Raw genomic sequence first — 13126 nt, forward strand, 5'->3', positions numbered from 1 at the left:
TTACCTAACTATCCATTTGTAGAGTCCTTTGTCAAAATATCTGCAAGAATGAAATGAAATCAAAATCTTCAAGCATTTTAAAAAGTCCATTTTTTATGCGAACCTCCTTAGGTGGAGTAGATTCTGTTGTGGAGCGATTACCGATTACATTAACAAGTGTCCAACCAAGTATCTACTATAACGGCTACCGCAAGGTCGCCATATGGCCGGACTGATGTGGATGTTGATCAGTAATTACTCTCTAATTATAAAAACGCTTGTGTTTTGCATGACAGCGATCTTTTTTTTCACAGCTAGGTTGACCTAAAAATCTAATTTATGCTTGGTCCAAACTATGTGCTCAGTCACTTGGTCACTTTGCGCAAGCAGTGACCTTTGAAAGCAGTGACCTTGGAATGATGCTGATAATGACTCGGTCAACGTTCAAATGAACATTATTGCCTCTGAAGGAATGTGCTACCGCCGGCAATTTCCTTGGACTCCATGAAGAAGTTAGATTCAGCCTAATTAACAATATTTATTAGGGAATATATCTAGGTATAGTTCCCTCGAAAAACATTGAAGGACACACAGCGGTATAAATAACAACACTAAAATGCTTGAATTTGGAAATCACAAAGCACTCGTTACTGACATGGCGGATGAAGGTTCATCACCATAAGAAAGAAAGGTTTGGCAGCCAGAACCGTGAGTTGACTCGGCACAAGCACGAAAAAGCTGGACAGATGGCTGGCCCCGTGCCGCATAGGCGAAAAATATTTATAAGAGGTCAGCCGTTCTGACCTTGTCCAGCCCGACCGCATTAGTGGTTCGCAGTGGACCGCCATAATTTCCAAATTGGTCTCATCTTACAGAGTTGCCTCCTGGCCTTACCATTTCTCATATTTCAGTTCGAAATCATTTTGGTCCTATTGGTGCGAAAATTCACTCGTCTTTCACCTATATCCCATTCCACCCTTTTTAAACATATGGCTTGTCCTCCCGAATAAAAAAAAATTGTGAGTTCTCAAATACTTGTGTTTCACCGTTGTCGACACGAACCACAAAAGAAAGCAAAAAAAAATAGTCCAGTCACTGAAGTTACATTATCATTTAGGTATGCGGAATATGTGACATTCAGGTTTTGAGGAGCTGCACGAATTTTCGGCCCTAAAATCATCCCCTAAATTTAAGCAAGAATTCGTGAGGACTGTTTATCTAAATCAATCTTTCACTAGTTTCTACCGCAGCAGTGGCCTAGCGGTTTGAGCATTCGCCTCGCATGCGGGAGGTTCGAGGTTCGATCCCCAGTGCCACCCTGTACCCACCGCTGTTACAAAAGGTAGCAGTTTTCCCCAGGCCTGATGCTCGGCATATCTGGGGAGAAATGCTTAGCAAATAAATTTTTCACCTCACTTTGTGTAGACGAGGAAACCTTGCATTGCGGTGCTCTATGGTCTTAGCTGCACTTGCGCCGTCAAATTCATCATCATTCAAGAGTGTTGCAATGAATTTGATGAACTTACGTCCCCCGTAAAAAATTCGATTAGAAAGGCAATTGCTTTGCTTTATCGTTAGCTATGAATACGACTGACGTATTAAGTGAAGTCTGAAGTTCTCTACTGCGGTTAACCTCAAAATGTAAACACTCCTGGAACTTGCATAAAGCTGCAGACTATTTGAAGCGTCGTTTAGCCGAGCGAAGACCAATGCGATAAAGCATCGATTTATAAACAAGGAAGTAGCATTCTTATTTTGTATGTCATCCCCTGCAACTGTCTTCACTTCAAAGAACGCTCTACCTTGTAACTAAGGGCACCAAAATACCAACTATAAGTGCGTTCTCTAACAGCTCCTCTATATATCCTAGTCAGAGTTCAGAGCAAAGTTTGTTTGTTGGCTTTAATCAAAACATAGTTATCAAGCTTGGGTGTCGGTTTAAACAGAGGCAAATATTTTCAAGACATAGGGCTTTTCTCCATAGCTTATGCTGTCAGTTTCTATGACATTATAATTAAGCAACAATACCTCAGGTTGCACATTTATTCCAACGCATAGCTGGTAGAATATGTATTTAAATCCGAATTGCAAGTAATCTTAAGGTGAAGCCTAAGAAACTTGGCAGCTATCCGTCGCTGGTGGTAGGAAGCTAACTTAAACAGGGAAACCAAACTGAAAGACCGGTCAGATTGCCCCGCGACGCAATCGTTGAAACCAGTTCAAAGCACAATGAGTACTCTTTGACTTCCAATGGCAGTTTGGCTACAGAATGAATAATTTCCTAAAAAACGCGGCAAAAGACAGCTCCCCAAATTTATGTGCGCGGGGTCTGCCGCTGATGCAACAGATTCTGCAAAGTGCCCTTGTTTCTCCCACGTGATCATGGTGGCAACCGACCTGGCTGTATTGCGGCAGTATGACCATAAATGCCGCATTCGAAACCACATGGAGCTAACAAGGCAGACAATCCTGGATGACAATCCTGCTGGCCATGTTCCTTAAATGACAGAACGATGGCGATGTCGGCCTATTTTGCGTCGGATTAAGTTCCCTCATGTCTGAAAAAAACTTTGAGATCATTGCGGCGCCCCTCATTGGAGAAATGCAAAAGCATTTCGTTGCTTCTATGTATAGACATGCAGTGACGTCAGCAGATGTGACGTCATGGAACTTTCTAGAACGCGGGTTTCTTTCCACGACGCCAGTACGTGTTCCATGAGGTCATCGGGTAACGTCCAGGTGTTATGTCGAAGTCCGTAGCTGTTGTGACGTCCAGATGTTATGTCGACGTGCGTGCCTATTGTGACGTCTAAGCGTAATTTTCATGTTTAATTATTAACTAACTGCAACTCATCCACCAAATTTTTCCTTCAGCAAGATCTCATTTCGCGCTATCTAACACAATCAAACTTTTGCGCATTTATCTTCACAGAACAGCGTAACCGTGCGGACAAGTTTTGCGGAACACGAAACACGGGACACAGCCTTGTAATGCTTTCGCATTAAAAAGTTTTCGACCAACCTCCACGTGTTGCTCGCTGTGTGGATGTGCACCGTGCAGAGGGGCCTCAGGTCGTGCCTCTCGTAGACGCCGTCCATCCAGAAGAACAGCGAAGACAGGCCGTAGGCGAAGTTGTACTTGAGGTAAAACTGCAGCGAGGTCAGCCACACTAGGCCTGCCAGCGTCCAGCCGGACTGCGCCAGGTACCAGCGGGGCGCCAGGAGGGCGCTGCGTACGTACGCCCACCGCAGAAATGCCTCCATGATGAAGAACCGCGCGACCAAGCGGCAGCCCCTCACCAGCAACTCCAGGAGACGCTTGTGGTTCCAAGCAGAAGGACGATGAGGCTGCATTTTTCGGCAGTTAAGTGGAGTGTATACAGGCAGGGCCACACATAGCGTGAACAGCTGAGCACGTGGTTCCACATTTCGCGCTGCGACACCCGCGAACGCATCCAGCACCTGCAGCGCTACCCAAACAGTTCTGGACAAAAGGATTTTTGAACGGGAAACAGTTTATGAATGTAATTTTTCATATATTGTAAGATTCAACTGTAGCAATCAGTATATACGCAGATCTCCCTTCGGCAGGCTTGCATTTCTTGTTATTAACGATTTTGCTATCGTAAAATCGTACCCCATTGGATTGTTATGGCACTCCTAACTGCTCGATTCGAGCGATGGAAACAATTTAATGGAAAAACTTCGCTGCACAGCTTTACAATGAAATATTACCTTCAATATTTTCATAAGAGTACCATCCAATTTTCCAATACTCAAAAATTGTCTCCAAGAATGTTGGACATGTGACGCAGCCACATTGTATGCATCTGCTGTCTACGTGAGGTGGCTGACCGATGTTTCAGTTGTGTGATCCACCCTCTAGATGTTTCCGCGCGTCGATCCTAGAAACATTCGCTTCAGGAGTGCTTGCACATTCAGTCCTTCCTTCGCCTTGGTTTTATAACCATCGGTGTAAAGGAGGAGTTCCTCTTGCACTGTAGTATATAGAAACCGGAACGCCTCGGGTTTCCCGGTTGCGCAATAAGAGTGATAACCAGGAGAGACTGAGCCATAAGCGACATTTAGGTCGGAGAATGGGTACTGTGCCCAAGAACGTGCCGCATGGAGTCACGGGAATGACCAGAACTGGAGCACTCTTGGCGGCTGCGTTTTTATGGAGGAAAAACGCTAAGGCGCCCGTGTGCTGTGCGATGTCAGCGCACGTTAAAGATCCCCAGGTGGTCGAAATTATTCCGAAGCCCTCCACTACGGCGCCCCTTTCTTCCTTTCTTCTTTCATTCCCTCCCTTATCCCTTCCCTTACGGCGCGGTTCAGGTGTCCAACGATATATATGAGACAGATACTGCGCCATTTCCTTTCCCAAAAACCAATTACTAAATTACTACTGAAGGGTAAAGAGTGGATTCGCATCTTCAACGCGGAGAAAGGAGATAAATTCAAATAGTTCTACGATACCATTGCGGGAACAGTAATAGGGACAATGACAGGATGAAATAAAAAGTAAAAAAATAACCAACAGCTCTAACAGAAGGTACTAAAAAAGAGATAAATGACACTCCAAGAACCACTCTTGTTCGTTTGCAGTTACGTATGACGTGGGCCAGACACCAACCACATTTGTTGTGTACACAGCACAACGATCCTGCCGATGTTATAGGATTTTTTTTTGTTACGTTGCCGTCAGGACCTACGGGCGTTACAGTCAGGGTGTGAGCTGCAGTGAACGATAGACCAAAATGATGTGCTAAAAATGGCACGTGGAACATATCAATGAGATAGAAAAAACCGTCTCATAAGGCTAAACGCTGAGAACACAAGAGAAATGACACTAGAAAAATTCACGTAAAACGGTTAATACGGAAGTTGCTATCATTAGTATTATTAGAATCAGTCTTGCAAGTAGTAGGGCGTCAGCCGCAGAAGCTGTAGCAGACAGCGAGCGCTGATGATAGTAACGGTCTAGTAGCAGAGTAAGAGTGCTAAGCAGTGACAGTATTGAGTAGTTGTACAAGTGGTATTACTTAGAGTTGAAGGGGCTGCAATCGCGCTAACAGCAGAATTCGCATCATCAGTACTATTCGAAGTAGTAGGTTAGCAGCAGTACCTACCTCCTTCATGAAGTCGTCGTAGTTGGTCACAGGGCCTATTATGAGTCCTGGAAAGTAGAGCAGGTAGGCGAGGGCGCGCAGGCACGTGTGGAAGACTCCTCGCGGCTGGCCACGTGGCGAACCATCAAGGATGTCCGCTGTCACACTCACGCAGCGGAGGACGTGCCAGCCGACGAAGTACACGGACGCCCCGTGAGACCACGTGCTACCAATCAATGTCGGAGAGGACTGCGTGCAAGGGTTGTACAGACAGGGATGTTACGCAGGGTTAGGACCAAGCAGCATCGTTATCCCGGTGACGTACACTTCAGGACAAAGGCCTCTCCCAGTTAGCTTCCTGTAAGATATGTCTCCGTCGGCTGGGTTAAAGCTAACCCAACAAACTTATTTAAAGAGGCCGTGTGGTCAGAGTGAAGTTGTTCTGTATTGACACATCATCGCGTTCTGATGACAAAGAAGATACTTACACGGAAAACGCCCGTTAGAAAAAAAAAACGCCAGAATCGTACCCAAAATAAGACAAAATGGCTGTCTTTAGGCCTTAACGACAGATGTTTCTGCATTATTGCAGTAATGTGCTCTAGTACTGTAGTGTGTTGTGTAGTACAGCCGAAACTACCGTTAGTGCCAAACGGTTATAACGCTATAACGTTATAACCAAGTAGTTTATAACAAAATAATGGATACAACAAAGGAATGACATTCTTGAAAGTTCGGTAAACAAAGTCTATTCCGAAGCTGCCGCTATGACGAAGTAATTGACAGGCCCCTCTAACTTCGTTATAACAATGTTCAAGTGTATTTTGCTGCAGCTCTGTCCTTACGACAAGGTATATAACAATACCACTGAAATTATGTCGTAACTGCAAAAATTTTAGTTGTTACTGCAAGTTCATGGCCGGGAAATACTACAAAAAAATCTGTTTTTACGAAAGAAAATTTTCTGCTGTTCCTTTCGGCTGGGCGGAACTTTTATAAAGCCAGAAAAGCTCATCATGGAATAAAGTTGTGATTCTCACGTTATAATTATTATTAAAGCTAAAATTGCCTTGTTAGTGCAAGAACTTTTGCTGTTACTAAAAGGCCAAGGGCAAAAATATATTATACTTTAAATACATTGTCCTTGTCCTTTTGCGCTGTTTCTAACATACCTTGAAAAAAAACCAACTCGCCCGCAGGAACGTTCATTCTAAAATTCAGCGAGAAAAAATTAGAAAAACTGGACTGGACACTTAGGCTCCGAATTAAAGGTGTGGTACGATAGCTTTAATGAGTTAATGCCAATACACGCGGAATTGGTTATTCTCGACTTCCAATTCACAAATCCCTGGGAGTGCTTGTACCTCTCCTGGCGCAGCGGTGGGGCGGTTAAGGGATGCGGCATTGCCCTGCGATGGCAGGCGCTGCCACCGCTGGGGCTTGGGAAATCCATTTTGCTCTTCCAGAGAAACACCTTGCGACTAATTATTTTTTAAAGGCGGGAATAAATTTTGTTTCGTCAAAATTAAATGTTTGCATTGTGCACCATGCTGGCAGAGCCTTTCTTTAGCTTTGAGAAAAATCGCGAATCTTGAGATGCATTTTAATACTTTTTCATGCTCAGGTTTCACCAATAAGGTTTTAGACTTTAGAAGAATTATTTTACATTTCTCACCTCAGTTTGTTTTCCATTTTTATGTTTGGCAACATTGGGATGCAGCATGTTATTAGCTTTCACAAAATGTATAATATTTGGGTATTAGCGACTTCAGAAATGTTTTTCATTCTCTTTCGTTGTCGCTTTTAGTGGACAGTCGCCGATTTTCGCACTTTTCGCAGCACAGCATTTTTATAAGTTCATGAACCTTTTTCTCTGGAACCAGTGGGAGTAACTAAACAAAAATTTTCTCAGATGTTAATAAATGCGATATATATATAACTTTAACCACAATCAATATTCTAAGTGTATTTGTGTTTTTATCACTAAAACACTCATGACTGGCAATTTTATTTTCCCGACAAATAAAAAAATATAATAAATCTAATTTTTGTTTAAAGTGCATAATTTAGGATACCAGCTATGCAAAGCTTTACATGTTGCTCTCGTACAAAACTTCATCACCCTACACAGAGCACATTTAAAGAAAAAGGTACATTAGTACGGAACAATAAAACAAAAACATTCAATAAAATTTTTATCTAATTTTAAACTCCAACGCAAGCCGCGTCTATCTTTAAGATTCCTTGCAAATTTTATAGCCATAGCTTTTATTCCTACTGTACAGCCAACATTTGAAAACCAATTTCAAAGTCACTTCCCACATTAACTGACAACTACCACTAAGGGCAGATAATGATTACATCACAGAATCACGTGGCCTAGGTGGCGCTCTGCTACCTAGGTTGTTTCTCTACGCATTTGTCATGGAAAAACGACGCCACAGGTGTTTCCTTAAGAATGTTGTGCGCGTCTGCACTGCGCCAGTTCTCCCATGTTCAGGAAACCGACAGTGCCAAAATGCATAAATTATTTATCGGAGCTGGCGACAAAAGCATCATTATCATCAGTAACTTTACTTGCGCACTGTGGGGATAACACGCCTGCTTTATGGCGCGTTCACACTTACACATTCGGCGGCAAGAGCGAGCGGAATCCGCGGCCGCCGAAATGCTCCCTCGTCTCGTTCACACTTCCCAGCCACCGCGTCGCCACTGATCGTCTGTGTGTCTGCTCACGGCGTACACAGATGTGGCAAGAGGTTAATCGATGCTGTCTACATACCAAGACCATATGCACGCTTGCGTACGCTAAATGCAGCTATTTGTCAGACGTTACGCCATTTTTAACATTCTCAATTTTTAAACACCTAGTGGCGCCATCTGGTGGTTAGGAGCGGAACCATTGTTGTCAACAAACCGACGCACCTCTTAAGCCTAAAAGGGGAAGAATCGTCACCCGAAATAAAAAAATAAATTTATCTCTCGAACGTCTTCTTATGGGCGAGATGAGACAAAGCGAAAGACCGCTGGCTCTTTTATGGCCAGTGAACGTGCTGAAAAAGGCAGTAACAGCGACGAATTCAGTCCGAAGCGAGGCGTCCTGCATCGAAGGGCGCCGCCAGGTTTTTCGCCGCGGGCACTCGCCTTTCTATTGGCTGACTAGATCGGATTTTTTTCCGGCGGCAGAATTCGGTCCTGGACCAATCGGCCTTTCTGCTGGGTATTTCGGCGGAATCTCTTCCGCGGCAGCAGATTCCGCTCGCTCTCGCCGCCGAATGTCCAAGTGTGAACGCGCCATCAGACGGCACCCAGGATGGGCAAGGGTGTACATTTGCTTCTGGCTGCCAGCGACAAAAGCAAATGTACTATCGGGGAGAAAAGTGGTATACTCCACGCACGACCAGCTTTATTACTTGGCGACCTGTCCACCGGCGCCGCCTCCGTAGCCCCCGATTTGTTAGTTCGCTAGACCGCCGCTGCTCTCCGTGGCGCCACAACTTACCCCCACGCCGAGTGCGGGCTGGCGTAGCGGTAGCAGTCGCTGCTTCTTGGCTGTGTTTTTGTGCGCGTCTGCGCACTGTGTTTCCGGCTGTTCTGCTTGCTTCCAGCATACGTGCTAAGAATTTAATTATATCTGACAGCCTTTATCTTTCGTAGGCCGTGAAAATCATCGCCCGCGATGGTGTATTGCTGCGTTCCGCCCTGTAAATCAAGCGGGCGCACAGCAAGACTGCATTGCATGTGAAGGCTGTCTCATTAATTTGCGGGCTCCAGCCTCTCAATCTACTAGGGTAGAGCGGGGTAAAATGAGACATGGGGCAAAATGAGACATGTCTCGTCTAGCGACATCTAGCGTAAAACCTTTTAGATTAAGTAGGTTTCTTAAACCAAGATTAAGTGTCGAATAAATGTATGTTAAAAACGGCAGGAATCTTGAGTTGCCCACTTCCGGAAAAAATTTTGGAGCGACATTCGTGGAGTGGCTGTCCCGCCAAAAAGGTGCGAAATTCGGACGTCCCGTTTCTTTGGACATGAGCAGGAGTGTAGCCGTGAACTACAGCGACAAGGTACGTACGTGTGTTGTTACTGCATCTTTTTGGATAGCTGTGGAAACAATTACAGTTCTCTTATGTGGTAATCTTCATAAATATAAAATTGATTGAGTAGGAGCCTATGGAAGGGGCAAAACGCGACAGTTCGTCGCTCGCAGCAAGCAATTGCAGCCTCTGCTCGCGCAAAGTGCATTCTTTAGCTCGCATTTTTTTGTCTCGTTTTCTAGAATGGTCCGCACGTACAAATGAAAGACGACGAGGGCTGCATGGAGCGAGGCGAGAAACTACAGTTTCCCATGTCGTGGTTATGACAGACTCTCTGCCCATTTGCTCCTCATTATCACTCACTGAGTCTCGGGCATTACGCCTCTTTAAGTTCCTGATTCCGCTCCATCTAAATTTGGTAAGGTTGCTTTGGGTACCAGGTCACATGGGCTTTCAGTTAAATGAGGTTGCAGATTCCTTAGCAAGAGTCTTTCTCTGCGGCCCAATTGTTGCTGTCCTGCCAACGTGTGTATATACAGCTGCGGTGAGGTTTCGCAGCTACACAATATTTCAGGAATTTGCTGCTCGGCTCTTACATCATCTCCCAAATATCAGGATCATCTGCATCCTTGGAGTAGCAAAGACTGGCTCTCACGCAGACTAGAGGTCTCTTTCACGCGCTTGCGTTGCCGGGTTCCCCTTCTAAATTTCTACCTTCACAGATCTGTCCTGGCGGCTTCCCCACTGTGCCCTTTTTGTGCCGAACCTGATACAATAGATCACTTCCTGCTGTTCTGCCGCCGCTTCTCTCATTTGAGGAAGCATCTTTTGCTAATTCCGTTTCATCAACGGGGCTTGCCTGTGTCCTCCGCGGTTGTTCTTTCCATTGGCGCTTCATTTCTTAGACGAAGCAAAAGAAGTGTGCGCTCTGCTGTGCACAATTTTCTTCAAGAAACGCAGCGACTCCCATTCTAATTTCTTTTTCCCGCTCTCAGTCAGTGTGACAATGAAGCATTACAGGCATTGTATACTATTCTGCACATTAAGCCATTGTTCCGTTTTCGATCTCCAAGTTAACAGGATCCTTGTCCTTGCGTCTTCTAATCTATCAGCTTACATACTATTATCACTCATTTTTGCGTCCAAACTTTCGTTTATCGAGCAATTAAACGCCTGTGTCTTGGCCACTCCCTCGTAATGGGTATGTGCCAGCAACGTTTGAGGCCTTCCTTCCAATATTAAGAAGCTCTAGAAAGCGTGCGCCAGCGAAAACATTCTATTCGCACTGCACCGAAAGCCTTCTCTGTGACTAAGAATGCCATTCAACGGCGAGCAGAACGACCGGAGACGCATGGTCGATACGTGCTTTGGAAGAAGCAGCTTGGATCAAACACACAAGCTACAGCCACTTGACGTAAGCTTTTTCAAAGCCTTCAAAGCTGCCTACAACAACGCATGTCGGGAGTGGCTGCTGAGCAACATTGGGAGTCGCATCACGATGGAGAATGTAGATGAGCTGGTAAGCAAAGCCTTTGAACGATCCGGAAACATCAGTAATATAACCAATGGATTTCGGAAGTGTGGTGTTTGGCCATTTTCTCGTGCGCCGCTGGATGATCCTGTGTTCGATGAAGCGCCATTGGCAAGCACAGTGGGACATCAAACTTGCGGTCAACGCCAAGAATCCCGCGCTAACTGCTCCTCGCCTACTTCTACCGATGACAATGATGAGCCCGCTCATAGTGACACAACCTTTCGAGTTCTCTCTCCTGTTCCTGCTATAGAAAAAGCAAAAAGAGGGAAGTCGGAGACAAGCATAGGTTTGACCTCATCGCCATACAAGGCGAAGATAGTTGCAGCAAAACCTCCCAAGGAGTCAGGTATGGCCTCAAGAAAACGAAGCGGGAAATCGAACGAAAGGGCTGTTGGTGGCAGTGTTCAATCGCAGGATATCGCACTGAAAGGAAAACGTTTTGCGAAGCGATTAACAAGCAACAAATGTGTCTGGGAGTGCCTCGTGTGCAAAGAATTATGCAGCAACACGGCGCCTCGTTCTTTGTGCATCCAATGCATGATGTGTCACGAGTGGGCTCACGAAGAATGCGCAGGGCCCCATGGATTGTACTTCAAGTGCTCCGAGTGCAAGAACTGATTTTGTTTGGTTTCGACAAAGTGTCTCGTTTTGCCCCACCTTCTGTCTCGTTTTGCCCCGTGGGTCGGGGCAAAATGAGACAAATGGGACTTTTTTTTTATAATTGATGAATATTCATAGTTGTGATGTTGCAAGCTTTCTGAGTTTTGCTGATGACCACTTAGATAAGATGCCAAGGAAGGCTCCTGTACAATTCTTCTGGTTTTTGAAATAAAAGTGTAAAAACAGTATGAGTTTGCAAATTATTGTCTCGTTTTACCCCGCCCAACCCTACTATCATAGCAGGCATAGACCGGGGAGGGCTGTCGTACCCTACCTTGGCTTTCGTAGAGTTCGTCAGCCGCCTGGAAGGTGCGGCATCAAGTGTGGATCCTGTGCTAGTTAGGGGGCCAAGGCTGCTTAAGAAGTTTGCAGACCTCGCGCTGCCATCACTTGCAAAAAAACCGCTGTTTGTGTGCTCGAAGGACACCACAGAGCCTCACAGAAGGGCCTTGCTAAAGGTGATTGTCCACAAGTTTATGAAGCCATTTTTGTCCAAGTTTGCGTCTGATCTCACAGAAAAGCACGACAAACAAAAAATGATAAATGCCAAACCAAAATCACGTGATTTTGGTTTGGCATTCATCATTTTTCGTTTGGAAGGTCCTGAAAGTTTAAGGATCTGGCTGGCGTCAAATAAAGGTCTGGCCACGACCGGCTATTGTGTCTGGCAAACGAGCTTTTCGAGTCTCGTTTTATTTATTTTTCATGTAGAGTGCGTCTTGAAATGATTAACAATCAGGTTAACGCTCCTGAAAACAAGTGAGTGAGAAGTGTCCGTGGCGCGCTTTTTATCATAAATCGGCGGAAAGTAGCGCGACTTCGCCCTGGAGTGCTGCTAGGTACAGAGCAGAAGCAATCGTGTTGAAATTGTGCAGCTGCGCGCGCAAGAAGAAAAAAGAACGCCGCTCGAGTAGCACCAGAGCCGCGCTCGCCAGTACAACCGCTCTTTGAGCTTGTTTTAACTGCAAAACTGCTGCTTTGAGAAGAAAAAAATATTATCACTAGCAGCCTCTAGTCGGGTACAGCTTTTTGTGGCTATGCAGGGGAAGCTACGAGCGCGAGACGCCGGCTTCTGCGCTGTTCTCGCGCGCTCATGAGCCAAAGACGCAGGCCTGTTTGCTGACAGCTCACGCTCGCAACAACCACTGCATACAGAAAGCTGTCCACGATTATTGCATCTGATGAATATTAACACGTCTTTGCGGTGCGTGCTTAAAAAACGATGCGGTTTAACTCGGCCTACCGGCCACATTCCAGCGCAAGCATACTGAAGCTAGCAGAAGCGTACGGCGGGCGCTGCCGATATGAGGGTAACTTGTGGCGCCACCTGTTGCGGCGCGCTGTCCCTCCTGAAGAGTCACGTGATATTTACCCGGACACGCCCCGCCGTAGGAGCCGGCGTAGTGAGCAGGTCGCTAAGTAATAAAGCCGGTCGTGACTCCACGCAGCGGGAGCCGGAGCAGCGGAAAACTGCGTCGTAACGCCATCTAAAGCACGAAACGTCGAAACGAGTCAAGCGACATGCCCGCAGAAAACAAAGTGCCCCCATTGGCTGTCTCGATCCCAGATGCCTCCTGTAGATGGCGTTACAATGCAGTTTTCCGCTGCTCCGGCTCCCGCTGCGGGGAGTATACCACTTTTGTCCCCGATAGTACACCCTTGCTGAAAAGATGTTTTCTTTTTCAGCCGTGGAGTGGAGAGCTTATGGCAACGCTGAAGCTTTAAATATCCACGCAGTTAGGGAAGCCATCTTCTTCATTTTCTTCACGCTTTTGTTCAGGGTTCAGGTAAGGGTTGCCCTAAAG

At 45.8% G+C, this 13126-nt stretch overlaps 1 protein-coding gene across 1 annotated transcript in view; it reads right to left on the reverse strand.

Annotated features, from left to right (window-relative positions):
• Positions 1-13126, reverse strand: part of LOC144134379 (protein-cysteine N-palmitoyltransferase HHAT-like) — an 18608-nt gene continuing 5482 nt past the window's right edge. The window contains exons 5-7 of the mRNA XM_077667302.1: positions 5112-5339; positions 3002-3327; positions 1-40 (exon numbers count right to left, since the gene is read on the reverse strand). Of these exons, the coding sequence (XP_077523428.1) occupies positions 1-40; positions 3002-3327; positions 5112-5339 (594 nt within the window). The remainder of the gene's footprint in view (positions 41-3001; positions 3328-5111; positions 5340-13126) is intronic.

Source organism: Amblyomma americanum, chromosome 5 (assembly GCF_052857255.1).
Source record: "Amblyomma americanum isolate KBUSLIRL-KWMA chromosome 5, ASM5285725v1, whole genome shotgun sequence".
In the NCBI taxonomy this organism is placed as follows: domain Eukaryota; kingdom Metazoa; phylum Arthropoda; class Arachnida; order Ixodida; family Ixodidae; genus Amblyomma; species Amblyomma americanum.